At 44.8% G+C, this 23,070-nt stretch overlaps 1 protein-coding gene across 1 annotated transcript; it reads left to right on the top strand.

Moving 5' to 3' along the window:
• The first annotated feature begins 7,515 nt into the window (after window positions 1–7,515).
• On the top strand, window positions 7,516–15,775 carry LOC118094620 (keratin, type I cytoskeletal 19-like). Its single transcript, XM_035135174.3, has 7 exons — window positions 7,516–8,268; window positions 9,729–9,811; window positions 10,365–10,521; window positions 11,187–11,348; window positions 12,111–12,236; window positions 13,370–13,596; window positions 15,646–15,775. The coding sequence occupies exons 1-7, from the start codon at window positions 7,516–7,518 to the stop codon at window positions 15,773–15,775; spliced, it is 1,638 nt and encodes a 545-aa protein (XP_034991065.1).
• The last annotated feature ends 7,295 nt before the right edge of the window (window positions 15,776–23,070 follow it).

The raw sequence follows: 23,070 nt of genomic DNA on the forward strand, positions 1-23,070 counted from the left end.
AAGATCAGTCTTTCTGCAGCAAGGAAAGTGACAGGAAATGCACTGGAAAGTGTGGGATGAGACTTGCTTGATGCAACGGCATCTAACTTCCCCACAAACAAATCAGAACAAATGTTCAATAAACAGTCAACATCCTCCAAACTCCCTGCAAACAGATCAGGTTCAATGCTCAGCACGTTGCCTGGAAGTGCCTCATGCTTTTTTCTTCAACCATTCTCTGCCACTCTGATGTACACTTCTCTTTGTGTGGCAATGTCCCTCCCTTCCCCAGAAATAAGGAACAAGACACAGTGAATTGAGTTTAAGTGGGTGAAAAGGCCACAACTTTATTGGTTACGGATGTTGAGCGGTATTGGCTTAGGCACTGGACCCTAACCGGCTATATCCGACTGTAACCCGTGTGTTACAGTCTGGGAGAAATTAACCACCAGAAAGGAGCCCAGTGATGTACATCTACCGAGACACCTCCTGTGGCCACCGTTGGGGGGTGCCATAAGGCCCTGACCTCCGTAGGCTCAGGACAAAGCTACCGCCCCCGGAACCCCTTTAACGGGATTAAATCTCCAATTTTGGGCAGAGGATGACGTAATCTGCCCCCCCATTCTTTATTTATGCAAATTTCCAATGCCTAACCACCAAACCAAGTTGTGACGAAATGCTATGAGGTAGGCGAAAAAACCAGATTGGCTAATCCAAGTGGGAAAAGTCCTACCCGGCCCCCCGGCCAACCAAGGCGACCGACCGAAGTCCACAGCAGCATCGGCCTAACCTGCCTAACTGCCTAACCAAAAGGGCGGGTGGGTGGGTGATCCGATCGCTTCAGGTGCCGGGGTGAAGAGAGGCAGCGTTCCTGCCTCCGGCCCAATTTATAACACGAGGAGGCCCCGCCTCCTGGGCGACCCTATTGGTCGGCCGGGGTATGACGGAGGCGGGAACCCCGTCTCGCGAGAGGGCTGAGCTCCCAGCCCCCTCGCGAGGGTTGAGTCGGGCCACGCCCACAACACCACCTCCGTGAAACACGGAAGTGGTTTTTCCCTACTAATCCCCTGGAGAAAAATTGTAGTCTTACACCAGTCTTAAATAAGGGTCACCCCACCATGTACTTTTTGTAGGTGGCTTTTATGAACATGGAAAGGCTCTGGGTTTAAGTTGAGCACCACAGAGACAGCGGAGTAGCTAGCCGCTTGGGTGCCCGGTGTGGCTCGTGTGTCCTGCAGCCAGGGTTCATCCACACAGGGGTGGAGTGAGCTGCCCATGGGGGTAGAGCGAGCCAAGGCAGGGCCTCTCTGCAGCCTCCCCCTCAGTTGTAGGGCAGCTGAGGCGGTAGACAGAGGCAAGCCCCGTGCTGCTCGAAAAAGCAGCGTGGAGCTTGCAGGCAGTCCGCCCACTGCCTCCCCCTCAGGAGAGATGCGTTGCTCAGGCACTCTGCAGTCCCCGTGGTGTGGGGCCCAGTGCCTCCTGCCTCACCTAGCTACCAGTGGCGTAGGAAGGGGATGTGGTGGGTGCCAGAGTTTTCAAGGAAAAGTGCCGTGAACCCATTTTAAAAATATATATCCTAAAAACACATATTTTTGCCATTTTGTCAAAGAAAGTTCCTTCTTGATTTCCAGCATTTATTATCTTGTTTGAGATAAATCTTAGCTAACTTTACCAGAGTCAGATACCATCTATACATCATTTTCATCAAATTTTCTTTTAACACTGTACACGCAGTAAATTTCATATTATACTTCCACAACCTTTCCCAATCTTCCACCATGATATTATGTCCTACATCATTTGCCCATTTAATTATTACACATTTTGTTTGCTCATCTTTCCTATGCTATTCCAACAATAGATTATACATTTTTGACAAATTCTTACTTTTCTATTCTAACAATTCCATTTCCAATTTAGACTTTTTCCTTTGAAAACCAACTTTTTTATCCATTTTGTACATTTCATTAATTTGATGATATTGTAACCAATCATTAACCTTATTCTTCAACACCTCATATGATTTTAACTTCATCTACCAGAATGTCGTTATATTTTAGCCACTTTGTTGATATATTCAATCTTTTTTGCGCCTTACCTTCTGCTGGTGAAATCCACCTGGTTGTTTTTGGTTCTAGCAAATCTTTATACCTATTCCATACATTATACAAGGATTTTCTAATTATATGACTTTTAAAACTTTTATGGACCTTAACTTTGTCATACTTTGGCATGCCATCCAAACGCATTATTATGTCCTTCCAAATCAAGTATGTCATCATTGTCTAACAGAAACCATTCTCTTAACCAACAAAAGGCTGCTTCTTCAAAGTATAACTTCAAATCTGGCAGGGAAAAACCTCCTCTTTCTTTAACATCCGTTAAAAGTTTATACTTGATTCTTGTTTTTTTCCCTTGCCAGATAAATTTTGATAAAACCTTTTGCCATTCTTTAAAACAACCAACATTGTCAACAATAAGTAATGCTTGAAATAGAAATAACATCTTTGGCAATACATTCATTTTTATAACAGAAATGCGGCCCATAATGGACAACTTCAAATTTGACCATCCTTCTAAATCATACTTGATCTCTTTCCACAATTTCTCATAATTATTCTTAAACAAATTAATATTTTTTGCAGTCACATTCACCCCCAAGTATTTCACCATTTTCACAAATGTCAACCCAGTGATATCCTGTATTCTATTAATTTCCTCTGGTGATAAATTTTTACCTAATACTTTGGTCTTTATTTTATTTAATTTAAATCCTGCCAGCTGTCCAAACTCTTGAATCACTTCCAGTGCTCTGATTGCACTTGTCTCTGGATCTTGCAAAGTCAATACTAAGTCATCAGCAAAGGCTTTTAACTTATATTGTTTAGAACCTACTACAATTTCTTTCACTTCCTCATTTTTTCTAATCATACTAAGTAAAACTTCCAGGACTGTTATAAAAAGCAGAGGGGAAAGTGGGCACCCTTGCCTGGTACCCTTTTCAATTCTAATTTCCTCTGAGACCACATTATTTACAATAATCTTTGCCTTCTGGTCAGAATAAATTGCTTTTAATCCATTGATAAAGCCCTGCCCCACCTCCATATTTTCCAAATTTTGTATCATAAAACTCCAAGAAACATTATCAAAGGCCTTTTCCGCATCGATGAACATTAATACAGCTTTGGTATTGATTCTTACTTCTAATCTCTCTAAAATATCAATAATATTTCCAGAGAGCAGAATGTCAGGGTGCTGAAAGCTGGAGAAGAACTAAAGAGACCACTGGATCAGGCCAATGGCCCATCTAGTCCAGCAGCCGGTTCTCACAGATGCCTGTGGGAAACTAGGATTTGAGCACAAGAACACTCTCCCCCTCCTAGGTTTCCAGCAACCAGTTTTCAGAGGCATTGTTGTCTCCAACTGTAGAGGCATGGCATGACCATTATGGCTAGAAACCCCTGAAAACCCTCTCCTCCATGAGTTTCTTCCAAATGAGAGCAAGTGGAGGCTTATCTGTGGTGGTTTAGAGGTGCTGCGGGGTTCACTCGGACATATGGGGCCAAGCAGCTGTGGGACAGCTGAGAGGAGCATATCCAGGAGGAAGATGTTCTTCCCCTGGAAATTGTCCATTTCCCCCTTGTGTGAATGCAAACCCCCTATTTTGAGAACCTCACCAACCAAAATGTCCCCTCCACAGCTGGGAACGTGTTGCAAACCAGGAAATGCCATGAAATTAAGAGTTTCAGCCGGTTGAGGATGTGACCCGAGGGTTTCTCGCTGAGGCACCCAGTTCCTTTGAAGCTGGCATTTAAGTTTTAATTTCCTTCTGCACTGGCTAAGCATAGAGAGATAGACTGACTTGGTAGGAGTATATTAAAGGGATTTGGGATGGAAGTTTATCATTACTTGGAAATAAACCCCAGGCTCCTGGCCATTTCTATGAGCAAGCTTGAGGTAATTAACTCAGTTTACAGTAGCTTTAGCCTCAGATGAGTCAACCAGCTAAACCATCTGCCCGGGCAGTACCTGTGTGCTAGCTTTGGGGGGGGGGTTTCCAACAGACACTGTTGCCCTAATGAAGAAAGGATGACAAACTGGTTGGTTGCACCTAAAACAATGGTGTGAACTCAGTTCCAATAAACAGATGGCCTGTCCACACTTCTCTTTGCCCCATCGCTTCCCCTTTGGAAAAACCCGTTCTTTACCACTGAATCAGAGCAAATGTCAATTGAGTTTTCATTTGCTCTGATTAAGCAGTAAAAAGGTTTTCCCCACCACCACAGACAGCTGTGGGGCGAATGGAAAACTGCTTGGATCCCTGCCTAGAAAGCATGGGGAAATAGGGAAACCTCTTGAACCAATGCTTTCTAAGCACAGGACAAGCCACCACCGATAGAAGGTGTAAGCAAGGAGCGAAACATGCTTTGTGTTAATCTGGCTTTTTAAAAAGTCTGGCAGGGAATTTGTGCAGATGGAAAATCTGCTTAACCCCCCCCCCTGCTGATTCTCCCCATTTTGGCAATATTGTTGTGGTTTTCTATTGTTACTTAAAACATATAATGAAAAAGTAATGATTGAACATTTTCTTTGACAATTTCTCTTGTACAATACAGTAAGTTCCTGGGTGTGTTGTTGTTGTTGTTTGCTGAATCAAATCTGTCCCTGTTCATATTTGTCCAGCTTCATTAAAAAGTGAGAAAAGACCAAATTGTCTTCCTAAGAAGAAGCATCTCTCAAGACTGGATTGTTAAAAAACTAGGTTTTATTTCTACTGAAAACGTTACCAGAATGTGCCCCCCCCCAATCTTAAACAGGTCCATTTCATCTTAGAAGGCTCTGGTACTATTGGACTATGGGAAACCAGATGTCTAACTTCATCTAGTTCTCAAAATAAGGGCCACACCAGTGAATGCTAATTTCCTCCCAGTCTAAAATATTTCTAAGTGAATGGACTGGCTGTTTATTCCTTGACTTTTGGCTTTCAAGTGGATGGGCAGCTCATCCCAGCAGTGTTAAGAGGGTGATGAGACTGGTGGAGCCCTCAACTTTCACTATTTAAACACTTAGCGTTGTTGGGCCTGAAGTACAGAAAGTGGGCGGTAAACTTAAGTCCGTATGGCAGACACTTCAATTTCATTAAGAGCAAACATTTGCCAGTACCACAAAGGACTCAGAAGATGTATAATCAGCAGCCCCTTTAGGCTATTATGTCAGTAGAGAGAACGAGATTTAATATCCAGAGTAATTAGCTAGCCCCAAATCCAGCAAGCAAAGAAGTAAAGAGACACTTCTGAAGTCAAACATCGTTGGACAGGCAACACCCTTCTCGAGAAGTACCACAAGAAAAATGTTGACTGGGGAATTATTTTGTCGAGTGAGAAAATGGAGAACCGAAAAATGCAGCGAACCAACAAGGCTAAAGCTAAGGTTGGGACTGAAATGGAAAATAATGCAGTCTCACTCAAGTTGGGGTGGGGTGGGGGCTTCTTTGAGAGGACATCAGGTAATGCGATAGAAACTTATTATTCCACCCCCCTCAACCCAGCAAAATGAATTTGCTTCACAAAATTGTTTGCTGCACATATTGATGCTTAATATATACTGAAAAGTTACCAGTTCGTTCAAAATTCCACTGACATTTGTATTTGCCAAAAGGCAATGATCCCACCTCCCCACCCCAGTTATAATAGCAGGCATCAATATTAAATTTCAGGTTGTAAAATGTAGAGCTTCTGTATAGTTGTATGGCCAAACTAACTTCAGAGCTATTACACTAAATTTAAGCCAGGGTCGTTGAGTGGTTAGAGCAGGCATCATAGCTGCCAAGTTTTCCCTTTTCTCGCGAGGAAGCCTATTCAGCATAAGGGAAAATCCCTTAAAAAAAGGGATAACTTGGCAGCTATGGGTCAGGGATGATGGATGCTACAGTCCAAAAAACCTGGAGGGCATCAGTTTAGGGAAGGCTGCTCTAACCAATCCACACACTGGCTTAAATTTTGAGTAAAAAATTCACAACAACAGCAACAAAAACCGTGTATTGTGAGGACCATGCCTGTACACAAATATCAACACAACAATAATTAAAAATGTTAAAATTCATTGCATACTATCCCAACAAAACCCTCATCCCACAAAACAGGAAGAGAAGGAAAACAAGCAACGAGTTAAACAGACGATGAAGGGGTCTTTACTTTATCATCCATAAATCTTTCCCTGGCTTTCATGGCCTTCATCACAAACACCGCTACCACATGGGTAATTCGTGGGTTAGCATCAACTAACAAAATTTTTACTCTGTCTTCAGGATTGATTATAGTGTTGGGTATAATTCGCAGCATCGCAGCTCTAAAGCCCGAGTAAATGGGGCAATAGAGGAGGTGATGTATATAATGTATTCAACCTTTGATTATTTGTGAATATTCAATCAGCATTTGAGTGATAATTTTCAGCTAAATATTGAATTGGGAAACATAACTGTTTCCAAGCTTAAAACGGGTCACGTTTCAATTCTACTAGAGTTGTGTGTGGAATATCCTTAGATTTTGATTTTGGGGTGGAAAATAGAAATGTGCTATTTCCCCCCCCCCCCCAATTTCAGTGACCTTGTTCCTTCTTAGCTACCGGAGCTTTGGTACCAGCCACCCCCAGTCTTAGCTTCTTTCTCCTTCCTAAATGGGTCGTAAGAGGGACCCCCCTAGCAAAGCAGGAGTCCTTGGATGAATACAACGACACAACGATGTGATATATGCAAATCATATCTGACTACAGAATAAAGTTACTGGGGCAAATCAGTGAAGCTGAGAATGAGGACAATGCTTCTGGGACATAGGTGAGCCCAGCCAATCAGGGATCACGGAATGAATAGAGCAGCACCACCAATACCACACAGTCAATCAAATTTGTCAACTCGATGACATCACCGAGGGCTAACGAAATCCATTTCAAACAAGATCAAGCCAGGCAGATATTTCTCAAGAAGTGTCAACATCCTTCGGTGGAAGGAGGCACTTTTCAACACTCAATCAATCTAAGTTCGAAAACTGAGTAGTTTTGTCTCATCCTTAAATTTCCGAAATTGCATTCCAGCTGTGGAACAAAATTAGGCTGGCTCAGGAAAGCCGCATTTCATCCTGTAGGCAAAAGAGGCTATTATGCACTGCAGCGCCGCATTCTGTTGCCAAGTACGTCTCACAAACAACACAACATTTTACTCCTAGTTGGGTTTTTTTTCTCTCCCAAAGAGCTGCTGACACGTGCAGCATCTTCTTCAGATCCCATTATATCTTTGCCTTTGGGAGATTATCCGTGGCACGGATAATTACAGTATCCAATGCTACGAGTTGAGAAGAAAGGGGAGGGGGGGAACCACCTCACACACAAACCAAGAAAGGAGCTCAACCAGTACTTGGCGACACCCTCTGCAGAAAGTATAAATAGAGACCTGGTGGGGCCTGGAGCCTAGCAGTCTTCCTATCCATCCAGCAGTGCCTCTTGCTTTCTGCTTAGCACTAGAGATCCTCCATCACTGTCACAATGAGCTGTAGCGCAAGGCACACCGTCTTAACAGCTGGAAGAAGCAGCAGTGGCAGCTGCAACCTTGGTGGAGGAAGGGTGGGGGTCTCCTCGGTCTCCTCTGGACGGTACACTTCCTGCGGGCTAGGCAACGGGAGAGCCAACTTCTCTGGCCGGAGCCATGTCGGAGGAGGTTCCACTTGTGCCTACGGAGCGGGAAGAAGCCAGTTCTCAAGCGGAAGTTGTAGTGGAGCCTTTGTTGGTGGCGGACATCTTGGGGGAAGTGGCGGTTTAGGCGCCGGCTCCCACGCTGGGAGCGTTGCTGCTAGGAGTGCTGCGGTTGGTGGTGCTGGTGGCGGTCATGCTGGTGTGGTAGGAGGCATGGGTGGCATGGTCGGAGGCCCCCATCCTGGGATGGTTGGTGGCATGGGTGGCGTGGTTGGAGGTGTTCCTGCTGGCATGGTTGGTGGCATGGGTGGCATGGTTGGAGGCCCCCATCCTGGTATGGTTGGTGGCATGGGTGGTCCTGCAGGAGTTGGCGGAATGGTCAGTGAACCTTTCTGCGGAGGCATGTTCTCCAACCTTGATGGGAAAATGACCATGCAGAACCTCAACGACCGTCTAGCTAGTTACCTGGACAAAGTCCGGTGCTTGGAGGAGGAGAATGCTGAGCTCGAGTGTCGGATCCGGGAATTTTATGCCAAGCAAGGCCCGCTCTGTGAACCGAAGGACTACAGCCATTACCACCAGCAAATTGAAGATTATAAGAACCAGGTAGGGTGCCAGTGGACAGCCAACATTGAGTCACTCTTGCATGCTTTCCTTTGAACATGACTACAGACCGCAGGCCTTGGCTTAAACTCAGATCTGAAATGACAGTGGTGTGAAGTCAATTCATGAAAGATGAATGACTGAAGTTCTTCTTAAGCTTGTTCTTGGAATTCCCAAACTCATTCAGTAGATAACTCTGTTTCCTTAAAACTCGGCATTGCTATTTTTCCAACGTTGAAAGATTTGTTCAGATGTATGATGTGGACTGTACGAAACTAGAACTGCAATCAGGAAGACTTTAATATTTTTTTTAAAAAAAATCCTACAAGTTGATTATCTTCATTTCATATTGGTGTACCACCTATAATGTTCAGCTGCAGTTTCTACTGCTATCATTCCAACTGTGTAGGAGCCTGTGGATAGTTTGGGTGGTTTGTGGTGGCATGGGTGGCATTTTGCTAGGCCCACAGTGCAGTAGTAGACTGTGTGGTGGGGCATCAGGGCTTACCTGACCTCCTGAAAGCCGAGTCGCTGCTGCTTACCTGGAAGGAGTGGAGGCGGGATGATGTGCCAGGGAGGTTGCCATGACACAAATGCACTGTCAGGAGTGTGGATTGGCTTTGCAGATGTGCTTCCATTGCACTGACCTCCCCACCGTGTCTCTCCTTTCCCTCCCCTTCCCGTTAATCAGCATTAACTCAGCTATTGAGAGATCAAGTGAGCACTGCTGCCTCACCATGCTGTCTCCTACTGGCATGCATGCGCGTAAATGGCGTACTACAGGTGAAACTCGGAAAATTAGAATATCGTCGAAAAGTGCATTTATTTCAGTCATGCAACTTAAAAGGCAAAACCAATATATGAGATAGATGCATGACATGCAAAGCAAGATATGTCAAGCCTTTATTTGCTGTAATTGTAATTATTTGTCGTTAGGTGGGTCAATTATAAATGGAATGCAATTAATGAAATCTAATAGCGATGTTTATTTTTGTATTATTGTAACTATTTGTTTTATTACTGTGGAATTTCCAAAAGAAAGCATTTGTAATAATAATAATAATAATAATAATAATAATAATAATAATAATAAATTTGCATTAGTGAAATAAATGCACTTTTCGACGATATTCTAATTTTCCGAGTTTCACCTGTATGTGGAAATAGCTTCTACAAGTAGGAATTTAAGTGGTCTCTGTGCTTCTTGGCACACCAGCCCTAAAGGAAGCAGTACGGCTACAACGTATTAATTTCTACCCACTTGTGATCATGGTGGCTTGCTGACTTGTGGTTCACCTGTTATGCACTGTTATGGACCAGTTGCACACATGGCTGAAGACTGGCATGAAGATAGAGTAAGGCTTATAAACATCTGGCGTGGATGGATGCACTTTAAATCTTAATACTAGGTCTTCACATTCAGGGGTGGTAACTGGTCTCTTGTTAACTTTGTCTGTACCCAGCTCATTTGTACAAGTGTGGAGAACAACAAGCTCCTCCTGTGCATTGATAACAGCAAGCTGACTGCTGATGACTTCAGAACCAAGTGAGTACTTCTCAGAAAGCAAGGGGGCGTATGGAACAAATCTGTGTGCGTAAGATGGGGTCCCATTGTTCGGGTGAGGGAATATTCTCGGTGGCTCAGGTTGTCTGCTGTTGGGACTGTCTGAAGATGGGGGTGTTTGTCCTTCCAAGCATCAGGGACTGGAAGTGTCTATTCTGTGGGAATACATGGAGTTCTGCAGAATTGAAGGCCATTTCTGCTCTAGGGCGGGGAACCTTCAGAGGTTTCTGGGCTACAAGTCCCCTCACCTCTCATTATTAGCTATGCTAGCTGGGAATGATGGGAGTTGGAGTCCAAACAAAATCATCTTCTTTGTTGAACATTTCCCTGCGTCTCCTCTTTCTATAATCTGTGGCATACAATCTCAAGTTAGAGATGCATTTCTCACAATGTGGGAAAGCCCATCAAAGCTAGCAGCCCCCTGAAAGCTAGGGGGTAACAGCAATGATCACAATTGGCCTTCTCTGCGGAGGGACCAAAGTTATAATCCAGCAACGAATAATGGAATTCTCGTGCTCTGCTCCTTGCGGCTTAGGTATGAGACGGAATGCTGCCTCCGTCAGAATGTGGAGGCCGACATCAATGGCCTGCATCAGATCCTGGATCAGCTGACTGCCTGCAGGTCTGACCTGGAAGTGCAGTGTGAGAATTTGCAGGATGAGCTGTGTTGCCTGAAGAAGAACCATGAGGAGGTGAGGGACACCATCTTCTCCTTTAATGAAGTCAAAATGGAACATGTGGAACGATGCTTTCTTGATCCCAAGTGCATTTTTGAACATGGCACAGCTTTATAAAATGAGTAGATTGGATCTAAGACTTGGATAGCTGAGTGCGTTTCCAGCCACTGAAGAAACTTTGATCTATTAAGTGGCAGAGCATCAGTCACTAGCAAAACTGCCTGGAGCAGGAGTGGGCAACCAATGACCCTTCAGTTGTTGTCAGACTACAACTCCTATCATCCCCAGACATCAGGACATGCTCACAGGGGCTGATGGGAGTTGGAGTCCAATGGAAACTGGAAGGCCACAACCTGACCACCCCTGGCTAGGGACTCTTCCTTTCACTTTCATAGTTAACATATCACTACAACGAGGGAGCCTCTTTATATTAAGGGATATTCAGTCACGTGCATTTTGAAGTGGCACAGCCCCAGAATGGCACTGCCATTCACTGTTGGTCCAGAGAGGATCTATCTCGCCTCCTTGAGACAGATCTCCTGTTTTGAGTCTTCATTGACTTCTATTATCATGGTAGTTCTCATCATTGGGGGGGTAGAATGGATAGTAGAAAATGGGAGGTGAGAATCTGCCAAGGGGGTGGGCAGCGGTTTCATTTGGCTTGCAACCTTATTTTGCAGGAAGTCACCTGCCTGAAGAGCCAGTCAAGCGGCGATGTCAATGTGGAAGTCAATGCTTGCCCTGGACCGGATCTGAGGAAGATCCTGGAAGAGATGAGGTGCAAGTATGAGGCAATGATAGACGGCAACCGCAAGGAGGTCGAAGCATGGTATGGATCCAAGGTAAGGTGTACACCTCCAAGTCTATAATACATAAAGCAGAGGTACAACGGGGACTGTAAAGAGTTCAAGTAAAATTGAGAAGTGCAATGGACAGTCAGTGGTTAATTCCAAATATTTCAAGCCTGCTTGGATGTCAACACCTAGACATGGAGAAACTATTTACACCTATTTCTAGTTGCATGTGGGCTGCTTGCTTAGTTACGCATTGGGGGGGACCACTCTGAATATGCTCAGAGGCACTCTTCTTTCACGATCTCTTACATTACTACAGATATTATACATTCTCTATAGACTGCTCCTCCATCTCATGTTGGCCAAGCAGGTCTACTCTTAAGGGCAGGTGCTTTTTGGACAAATAGCCAGCATGGGAATCTCTGTCCAGATCAGGAGTCTAATTCAGGGGTGGGGCTTAGGGTGTTGTATAACCTCTGCTTACTCTGGGCCCAACCCACATCAGGACCTTTGCGCCTGCAATTGATCCTGCCAAAAAGGATCCCATTCATTGGGACACTTTCATGAGTACTTTCCCCTTTGCATTGTCACATATTTAGAAGGAAGCCCCAGAGAAACCCTCAGCGAAGAGAAACATAGGCAGCTGCTGTACACTTAGTCAGACCATCTGTCTTGTCTAGCTTAGCGCTGTCTAGCCTGACTGACAATGGCTCTTCTGAGACTTCAGGCTTTGAGATGTCAGGGATTGAACATGGGACCTTTTGCGTGCAAAGCTGAGCTGCATCCTTTCCCTAATTCCACGCATTACAGATCGAGGAGGTGAATCGTGATGTCTGCACCAGCAGCCAAGAGATCGAAGAAAGCAACAACAAGGTCACGGAACTGAGACGCCAACTGCAAGCCCTGGAGATCGACTATGATGCCCAGTGCAGCCTGGTAAAAGAGAGAGCAAGAGCTTCCCTTGGCATCATTGGAGCTGCATGCTGTTGGGGTGGCAGTTCATTGCCTTCATGCAATGAACTGGAGTGGCACAAGCCACGACTGGAGAAGGGCAATGAGAAGAAGGATGATGGGGAGCTGGTGTGCTCATCCCTGCTCTCCTCTCTTGGGTTTTACTCTAGACTCTAGTTTCAGAATTCCTGAAGAAGGCTTTAATCCAGCTTCACCTGATCTTTCTCCACCCCTTTCCTTGCCATTGTGCTTTTGTGGCTGAAACTGAACAGGGCAACCCGATGCACGCTTGCATCGCTCTGTGCAAGGAAGCGTAGCCCCAACACTATGCTAATCACTGGGGCATGCAATGCATGTGGCTTTGCAAGCCCCAATCATCAGCTGTGACATCAGGTGATTGACAGGCTGGCAGCCAGTTTTCCATGCCTGGGGACAACCATGTTCACAGCCCAGCTCACTTATGGATTTTTACTTACAGTGTAAATCCAATGGGAGGAAAAAAAACTTACAAGGAAATATTTCTGATGCTAGTCTGTGTCCCTCCCTTTTGCCAACTATGGCTCCATTCATGCCATACATTTAAAGCACTATGATTCCACTTTAAACAGCCATGGCCTCCCCCAAAGGATTCTGGGAGCTGTAGTTTGTTGTGAGTTCTGAGAATTGTTAGGAGACCGCCCCTCCCCATTCCCCTTCCATAGTTTCCCTCCCCTGTGAAGAGGGGTTGATAGTTAAAGCACTGTGGCAACCGTAGCTCTGGGAGGGGACTAGGGGTCTCTTAGCAACTCTCAGCACCCGCAACAAACTACACTTCCCAGAATTCTTAGGTATGATATTGCTTTAAATGTATAGTGCAGATGGGGCCTAGAAGCATTCATTCATTCATTCATTCATTCATTCATTCATTCATTCATTCATTCATTCCACTTATATCTTTCGCCCCAATGAGCTGAAAATGGTGTACACAGTTTACCCCCTCATTTAATCCTCACAACAACCCTGCTGAGTGGAATTAAACCCTTTTTATTTTGTATTAATTAACACAATTGTTATGCTTATCTTCCACAACTGTACTCCTGTTATAAAAGAGAAACAGTGGGTTCTGTTTTGTTTCCCAGAGGGACACCCTGGAAGCCTCCTTGGCTGAAACAGAGCACCGCTACAACAACCACTTGGGCGAGCTTCAGGAGCGCATCTCCTGCTTGGAGCAGCAGCTGGCAGAGCTGCGCTCGGAAATGGAGTGCCAGAACCATGAATACACAGAGCTCCTTGATGTCAAAAGCCGTCTGGAGCAAGAAATTGCCACGTACCGCTGCTTGCTGGAGGGCGGGCAGCATGATATTGTGTAAGTAGCATGCAGAGACGTCAGTCACCTCCAGACTGTCAATGTTTTGCTGGTGGGATTCAAGCGCCTACCGGACATTCAGGTTTGTGCAGTTGAAGCAGCTTAACGCAGCTTAACAAATGCACTTTTCCAAAAGGGACTTTTTAAAGGATGAGCCAGTGTGCATTTAAAGACAAACCTACCCAACTCACACTTCTCAAAACTTAAACTCAGGCATTTTTCGAAATTTGGACTTTGCTGATTTTGCAGTGCAATTCTTCAGTTAAGTAACAACAACAACAACAACAACAACAACAACTTATTTATACCCTGCCCACCTGGCTGGGTCTTCCCAGCCACTCTGGGCAGCTCCCAACAGAATATTAAAAACATGATAAAACATCAAACATTAAAAACTTCTCTAAACAGGGCAGCCTTCAGATGTCTTCTAAAAGTCAGATACCGTAGTTGTTTATTTCCTTGACATCTGATGGGAGGGCGTTCCACAGGGCGGGCGCCACTACTGAGAAGGCCCTCTGCTTGGTTCCCTGTAACCTCACTTCCCACAGGGAGGGAACCTCCAGAAGGCTCTCGGAGCTGGACCTCTGTGTCCGGGCTGAACAATGGGGGTGGAGACGCTACTTCAGGTATACTGAGAAATGTGTATAGAAATGTGTGCTCTCTCTCACACACACAAAATACTAAGTGCTATTTTTATTAAAGCATCTAGTTCTTTTGGATGTGGGAACTCAAGAGTCAAATCCTCGCTCTGCTCTGAAGCAGCTTGGGTAATCTTGGGTGAACCGTTCCTTCTTAAGGCAAACCCAAGTCACTGGTTTTTGTGTGTGTGAAGGCTGCCCCAAACTCCTCGAAGGAACAGCAAGCACTTAACAAAGAGTTAAGCATCGGTCCTCACCACTTATAACCTGATCACTTTGGGGGCATGTATGTCACCTGTATGAGAAGGATCATACTAGGGTGTGGAACAGTTCACAGGTCCTTCTCTTTTGGCCCATCAATTTCTCCCCAGGCCTTGCCCACTTTCCTGGGCTTCCTTTCCGCCACTGCTGAGCTTAATCTATAATAAGATGAATAGCATGGAGGGAAATCTCCCCCCTGCACTGCCTAATTATTTTCAGATTACAGCTCAGATGTGAGGAAGAGGGTACGTGACTAAGTCCAGCAGCCATGCTGCCTTTGGAGGAAGGGATTAAAGGATCGCACCCTTTTTCAATGGACAGTTTGCTATGCTTTCATGCCACACAGTGAAAAAGGGACCTCGTTTTTCACCGCAGAGCGTGGTATTGAATAGGGTTGCTTTCTTATTATTGAATATAGGATTTAGCATCATGTATCCAAGTCATGGGAGGTAATAAGCTGCAATCAAGTCCATATGACGCACAGTTCATTTTAGGACACAAGTGTGCCCCTTCTTCAGGATACTCGTCAGGTGCTAGATTTAATATCTTATTTGTTTCATAGATAGCCTGCTGTCCCCTTGACAAGCTCAGAGTGCTTTGCATCAGGTTTCCAGGAAGTCTTTCATGCTGGCGATTTACATAACAGTTTCAGGACTGTGTCGCCTGTGGTCTTAAGGCACACTTTGCCACCTCCTTGCTAAAGCTAAGCAGGTCTGAGTCTGGTCAGTGCCTGGATGGGGAACCCCTGAGGAGATACACAATCGGATTCCACAATGGGAAAAAAGGTGGAAAATACATGTAAGCAAGTTAATAAAAAAGACAAATAAGCTGTGCCCTAAGCAGCAGATCTCCCATCAGAGATGTGGATGTTGAGAATTGTCATGGGTGCTTTAGTGGTGATTCCTGCATGGCAGGAGGTTGGACTAGATGACTCTCAGGGTCCCTTCCAATGCTGCAATTCTACGATTCTATGACTAAGTGCAGGTGCAAGTGATTCTTACACCCAAACAATTTTCTCCAGCTTATAAGGAAATATTCAGCTTAGATAGAACAGCAGCTGATGGTCAATGTGCAAGGCTGGGGCTGCTGCTGTATTTGTCAGAACTGATTTGTAGCCTTGCTGATCAAAACTCTTCTTCTTTCTCTGCAGTGGTGGAGGGGGAGGAGCGGCTAGAGCCAGCAGCACATCAGGTGGAAGATCTGGCGAAGTCCGGACATCCCACACTTATGTGACCCATTCTGCAGGTCATGCGCACCACGGGGGCCATTTACACCACTAGATTGCAGGAACAGAATGCATAAGGTAAGAAATGCCTTTGCACCCCCAACACCTATAAGGAAATGGGGGTGGGAAAACTCTATAGCATTTGGTCCCTGTGTCATGTGCTGGCACAAAGGTGGTGCCTGGGGTAGAATCAGGTCCTCCAAGAGCACTTAAATCAGGAATGGGGAACCTGTGGCCCTCCAGATGTTGATTATTGGCCATGCTGGGGGCCAATGGGGGTTGGAGTCCAACAACATCTGGAAGGCCATTGATTCTTGGATCAAGGCTGGATTGAGTAGAAATTCTGACTGAGGCTCAAGCGGATGGTGGTGTAAGGACAGGCCGAATGTCAGAGCTATGATGTCTTGCATATGTTTTATTATTTACGGCAAGTAAAATGTCTTAAGCTTGCAATTAAAAAAGGAAGGAAAAATGGATGGGCAGGAAAGAGGAAGATAAACAAATTCAGGCACTGGTCTCTTAACAAAGCTGGTGAAGGGGTCCCTGGAGTCCTAATATTACATATGCAGTTATAGAAACCCAGGAGCTGACATACTTGAACCACTGAGTGATAGTTTCTCAACTGACTGAGTCGTGTGGTTTCCTTAGAGTAACAATTCCTGGTCCACTAGATAACTTCCAGGATCTGCTATCTAAAGCCTAGTTTCCATATGCATTTTCCTCCCATTTGCATTCAGAGCTATAAAAAGATGCTATCTCTAAATGGGTCAATCATTGTTTCGAGAGTTTTTGAGTTTCTGGGCTTTATGGAGCAGAGCCGTCTTTGAGAATAAGGGAGCAGGAGAAGAAAATTATTCGAACTCGCACAACTACATCTTGAGCTCATTGCAAATCTGTGCAGTTATTTTATTTTCTGAGCTAGTTATGTGTGCCTTAGAGGAAGTGGGCCTAGTAAGGACCACATGGGTGAACTGGCTGGTCACAGATCGACATGCTATGAACTATTTTACAATGTACCTACAGCTGGATAGTAATGGATCTCTGATTTGCTGAATGATGCAGTCATCTAAAATGTATTACGTGTACATGAACTTAAAATGTTTTCTGTTGAATAGAATGGTAATGGACAGCACCATTGTGTTTTGTTTTTTTGCCATAGTAATTCAAACTTGTTTTTTCTTAACTTTTCTAGAAAACTGCCAGAGAATGGGCAGAGAGCATGCTACCCACAAGAGAAGTATTCCTAGTAGTTCATCCAAGCTGTTGTTGGTCCATCTGCCCAGCGGTATCCTTCAAAGTTGATCAGATGCCCTACTTCACTGTCTCCTGTGCTGCTTCCCCATTATTTTCCAGCATGCCCTTTGCCCAGACTCTTGTTTCTTACCCAGCATGCACCAGTGCCGTGGTTGGCAACCTGCTGACCACTGAAAACAAAAGAAGTCCAAATAAATAAATAAACGAATAAACCCCTTGCTTCCCTCTTGATGCCACTCAAGGCTTCTGCATACAAAATTGTTTTTTCTTTTCTTTTCTTACCCAAATGTTTTTTAAAAAATCATATGGAGAATGCTGAGCCCTCCCCGCAAATGTATTAAATTATCCATGCTGTGGAGAAAGTGGATGGGGAGGCTTTCTCTCTTCCTCATGACAACGAATGGTGAAGCTGAATGGTAGGGTAAACAATACCTTGAAGACTAACGAAATTATTATGGCAAGAAACTAACACACACAGCTAACGTGGAAATTGCTGTCTGGTGGAAGATTCAGGACACACAAAAGGAAATTCTTCACACAGTTCATAAAAGCTTCAGAATTTGCTACAACAGGATGTACTGATGGTCACCAACTTGGATGAATTTATAAGGGGATTAGACAAATTCATGGAAGATAAGACCACCCCTAGCTATTAGTCATGATGGGTATATATTATTCCCACTATGGGAGACAGGATGCTGCTGAATACAGTGTTGTGGGGGGGGGGGGAGGAAGAGTGGGAAAAGACTACTGTGCTCATGTTCTCCTTGCGGGCTTCCCAAAGTCATCTGGTTGGTCACTGCAAGAACAGAATGCTGGACTTAGATAGGTTAGGTGTGGTAAGCCTGTGGTCATTCAGATGTTGCTTAGCTACAACTCCCATCATCCTGACCCTACCCATTGGCCTTGTTGGCTGGGGCTTATGGGATTTGTAGTTCAGCAACATCAGGGGGGAAGGTTCTCCACAACTGACCCAGCAAGGCTCTTCGTATGGTCTTTCTTTCTTAGACAGGGGGAAGGTTTTAAGTCCAATTCTTGGAAGTTAATAAATTCCTGTCAAACTTTCCTGCTATAGGCAAGTTAACTGCATCACCATTCTCTTAATGGGGCAGACCGACTTCCTTTTTTAATATCCTCCCGTGGCCAATTCATTTCAATTATTTTTTAAAAAAATTTCTTTCCCTTACCCATGGTGTCCAATGTCTTCAAATCCTTTGTTTTGGGAAAACAAGCTGCGATGAAAAACATGGACGCCATTTTCCAGGACCCTGCTCCCATGCAAGTCACGTGACCTGCATGAGACCACAGCCCCAGAAAAAGCATTTTTGTGCATGGTGCCCAATAACGGGCATTTTGGGAGTACCGTGCAAAGATAGCAGCCCTGAAGAAAAGCACTTATTTCAGGGGCACAAAATCGTGTGAGATCATGGCGCCCAAAATGGCCGCCATGCTCTTGTGAGGAAAGAAAACCCAGGATGTCCAGGTTTTACCGGGACAGTTGAGGGATATGTACCATATCTTTAAAGCACATTCAAGGCACATTCCTCCCTCAGTAATCCTAGGCACTGCAGTTTGCTGCTCACAGTTACACTTCCCAGGAACCAAAAACATATGACAGTGGCAAGAATTCTTTAAGGGGGAAAATGTGCTTTGAAGGTATATTGTGTACACAGCCCTTATCTCTGTACAGTGGGCCGTGGGCCAGCCACCACATGGAAGCCAGAGGTCTCTACACTTGAATCTCTCCATGCAGGCGAGCAAGAGGCCTTAGGACAGCTGAAGGACATAGCCCAGGCAGGGGAAAGATCTAAAACAGGGTGTGGTGAAGCAGGGCTGGTGAAGGGTGTGCAGCCTGGGATCAGGCCTAGAAGGCCGCATTTGACCCTCCGGTGTGAAGTTACCCACCCTTGCTATAAGCAGACATTTGTAAACTGTGGAATCCTCTCATAGCTCAGCCCTGCATTCCTCTAAAGAACCTCCACCTTACCGCCCCTCTACTAGCACGAGACTTTTCTATTCTGTCATGGAGATTATATAACAGTAGGGCAAATCTGCCGTGACTGTTTGTGTTGGAGGAATGCCAGTTGGAGGATGCAGGTATTTATACTAAGAATGTCGGATGCTCTTAAAGGATTACAATCCAGCGCAGTGTGATGCACTCCTGGGGTTACCACAAGTTCTCTTACATCAGATAATCATCAAGATAAATTCTCTTACATCAGCTAACCTGGAGGAATCAGCTTGGTTGCCAAAAAGTGCAGAATTAGCTGTGAGACGTTCTCATTAGCATCTTGGTCAAAAGCAACTCTCACAAACATACAACATGGAGATGTTCACACTTGCAATTGAGATATTTTGCTGGGCTTGGCTGGGAAGAATAGCTAAACCTAGATCTAGATCTAGGGAAGTAATAGTACCACTGTATTCTGCTCTGGTCAGACGTCACCTGGAGTACTGTGTCCAGTTCTGGGCACCACAGTTCAAGAAGGATACTGACAAGCTGGAACGTGTCCAGAAGAGGGCAACCAAAATGGTCAAAGGCCTGGAAACGATGCCTTATGAGGAATGGCTTAGGGAGCTGGGTATGTTTAGCCTGGAGAAGAGAAGGTTAAGGGGTGATATGATAGCCATGTTCAAATATATGAAAGGATGTCATATGGAGGAGGGAGAAAGGTTGTTTTCTGATGCTCCAGAGAAGCGGACACGGAGCAATGGATTCAAACTTCAAGAAAGAAGATTCCACCTAAACGTTAGGAAGAACTTCCTGACAGTAAGAGCTGTTCGGCAGTGGAATTTGCTACCAAGAAATGTGGTGGAGTCTCCTTCTTTGGAGGTCTTTAAGCAGAGGCTTGACAGGTGTATGTCAAGAATGCTTTGATGGTGTTTCCTGCTTGGCAGGGGGTTGGAATGGATGGCCCTTGTGGTCTCTTTCAACTCTATGATTCTATGATTCTAACCTTATCTACCTCCTTACCATGACTCCCACTTCAGCTTGGTAAAGAAAGGTGGGAGAGATCTCAGCAACATATCTAGAGAGAGCAATACTTGGGCTTCAGAGCACCTGACATGAGCTCCATTTCTTATTAGGTGGCCATGACTGGGCTGCTTTTTCCTCTTTTTTGCCCCAAAGCAAGGGCATTGGGTAGCTGGTTGTCCTCTCCAGGACAAATGTACCATCTAGCCATTAGTTGAGGTGGCCCCGCTTATGGAAACAGCATAGCTTCATTGATGGTGATGCAGGAGAATGTGATTCCCCGTCCAAATTCTGCACCAGGGACTGTCAAAACCTTACACCCAGAATCAAGGATGCAAACCACACAATTTGTGTAACATACTCTGATTGTGACATTCAAGTGATTCACGCAATTTTGAATTCTTAAGCACTCCAGAAGAACGTGTGAATGAACAGGAGGAAAGTGTGAATATGTGGATGTAAAAGGAGGTGGGTGGGTGGGAGAGAGACAAAGAACAAGTCAGATGGTCGGTGTTTTCAGGTGTGAATCAGTCACATATTGGTCGGTTCAGGTTGTCCAACTATAGTGGATTGGGTGGTCTTGTGGCACAAACACACTTCCCCCAAAGATCAGGTTTTTGTGACAAGGATAAGGAAAGTGACTCGTGGTTCCTGAGGCAGTGAAGCCAAGTCTGACAATGGGATCTGCAAACAAAGCCATTTTATTTGTTGGATAACTTCCCTGCGTCTGCTCTTTCTATACTCTGCAGCATATGATCTCAAGCTGGAGATGCGTTTGCCACAATGTGGGAAAGACTTGTCTTAAAGCCCATCAGAGCTTGTGGTCTTGTGATGCCACAGTGGCCAACTGGATGTTTCTAGAAGTCACAGCCCTCCTTCAGTAGGGAGGGAGGGACCTGTCAATTTCAATTCTCTTGGTTTCTCATTTTTCCAGTCTTAAATTCAGTCCTCCACATTTCTTCAACCATTTATGATTTTTCTAAAACAAAATCCCCATGAATATTCACCAGCATTTTAGTGCAAATTTCTCTGAATAAACACATTTTCCTGCGCAATTTAGCCCAAGGTACACATTTTTGCAAAGCAATTTCTCCTAATGCAGGCATGGCCAAACTTGGCCCTCCAGATGTTTTAGGACTACAGTTCCCATCATCCCTGACCACTGGTCCTGTTAGCTAGGGATGATGGGAGTTGTAGTCCCAAAACAAGTTTGGCCATGCCTGCCCTAATGTAACAAATTTTTAACGATATTTTCACAAATATATATGCATTTTTATGCCCTCATTACCCTAGTATATGCATATTTGTACACATTACTTTGCTGGAGAACTGCATTGCACAATTCAGAGAAGTGGGAATTTCAAAGGATGGCTGTGTTTTGGTTCACATAATGCTTCTGAAAGTGTGGAATTGTCAGGTTTGCCTTTAAAAGCGCAATTTTTTTCTCCCCCACCCCTACCTTGAAATAAAAGTTGTACAAGTGTCCTGAAGGAAAAGTGTGAGTAAAATCCCATGATGAATAATATTACCTTATTTTTAAAGCAAACAAGCATTCTGCATAAGCTGCAATTAAAGTAATAGGTCTGCCTCCTTGCCCAGAGGGGCTTTTGAACTGGGTCTTTGAGTCTTTGCTGACTTGCATTTAGGGAGAAGCTGTGGTGCTGTTTCCCCATTGGGTAAATTGAGTTGTTTACCATAGTAGGGCAAGGCAAGGAGATGGGGGAGAACAAGGCTCTCTCATTTGTATTTCAAGATAGCATGGAATAACAAACAAGAATTGCAAGAAGAACTGAAGAACTGGTGTGTGGCCTTGAGCAGTGCAACATTTCCCCTCCCACAGAGTTGAGTCCATTCCCAGAGCTGTCTCTCCCTCCCCACCCACAATCCCATTGGAGAACATTGCTGCTTCCCCTTTTGTCTGTCTCATCACATAATCATGGGTGTGGGAGAAATGTAATTCAGTTTGCATCTGAAGACCAACTCACCAGTTCCACACTTTCTGAAACAATACACAAACTTAAACATAGCCATCCTTTGAAATTCACGCTTCTCTGAATTTTGCAGCGAATCCCTCAGCCGAGGGATGTGCATGGAAATGGACATACTGTGGCAAAGCGCGCACATAAATGCATATATCAGTGACAATAATATGAAAAAGTGCATTGTATTAGGCAAAACTGCTTTGCAAAAACATGCTTATTGGGAGAAATTTGCAAAATGCTGATGAAATTTCACGAGGGCTTAAATAATTGTGTTACAAATTGGCATGCAAATGTGGAGAACTGAACTTGAGATCGGGAAAATGAGAAACTGAAATTAATGTACTTTCCGATCCCTAATGGCAAAGCAAGACATTTTAAGGTTTTGGCCTGAGCAAGGTTGGTGGAAGTGCCTTTACTTATTTATTTTCTATACTGCCTTTCACTTGAGAATCACAAGGTAGTTTACTATATAATTTTTTAAAAAAACCACACAATAACTGTCGGGGGGGACACCTTCCTACAGGGAACCTCCCTCCTTCCTTCCTGCCAACTAGCACTTCACCCAGTGAGAGCAGCAGCAGCGGGTCAGGTGGGGGAAATGAGGAAGTTAGCGGGATGGAGGAAGCAAGGCTCAGCGATGTTGGAAAGCCCTTGCAACGCCTTGACCAACAGGTGGAGGGGAGCAGGCAGCCCCTTCCAGCGCCTGAATTAAGGTGCGCCATTAAAAGTAAGGTTGGGAGGAGGCGTTTCGGGGTGCCTAAGCTCTTATGCTGGTCACGCAACAGGAAATGTCCACTCCCGGATTCTGTGAGTGACTAGGAGGTTATGTTTTCTGCTATCTCTGCACTGTAAATATTATGCACAATAAAACCTTTAAAGACAAGCACGGACTTGGGCGCCTTTACTTGAGAGTAGCTGCAACAATGCCATTACAATAACAAACAAAACAATACACCTTCCCCAGTTTAAAAGGTCATATATTGTTTAATTTGCCAAAACTCAGGAAGAAGAGGCATATTTTTCCTGGCACCTAAAGATAAGTAATGAAGGTGGCAGGCAAGCCTCCCTGGGGAGAGCATTCCACAGGTGGGGAGCCACTGCAGAAAAGACCTGTTCTCCTGTTCCCACCCTCTGGACCTT

Source organism: Zootoca vivipara, chromosome 12 (genome assembly GCF_965207765.1).
Source record: "Zootoca vivipara chromosome 12, rZooViv2.hap1.1, whole genome shotgun sequence".
Lineage (NCBI taxonomy): Eukaryota > Metazoa > Chordata > Lepidosauria > Squamata > Lacertidae > Zootoca > Zootoca vivipara.

Bases quoted from the DNA above. Each gene is read 5' to 3' on its own strand.
- LOC118094620 (XM_035135174.3), top strand. From the start codon at position 7,516: ATGAGCTGTAGCGCAAGGCACACCGTCTTAACAGCTGGAAGAAGCAGC. The intron at 12,237-13,369 runs GTAAAAGAGAGA...TTTGTTTCCCAG, and splicing joins ATGATGCCCAGTGCAGCCTG to AGGGACACCCTGGAAGCCTC. The intron at 13,597-15,645 runs GTAAGTAGCATG...CTTTCTCTGCAG, and splicing joins GGCGGGCAGCATGATATTGT to TGGTGGAGGGGGAGGAGCGG.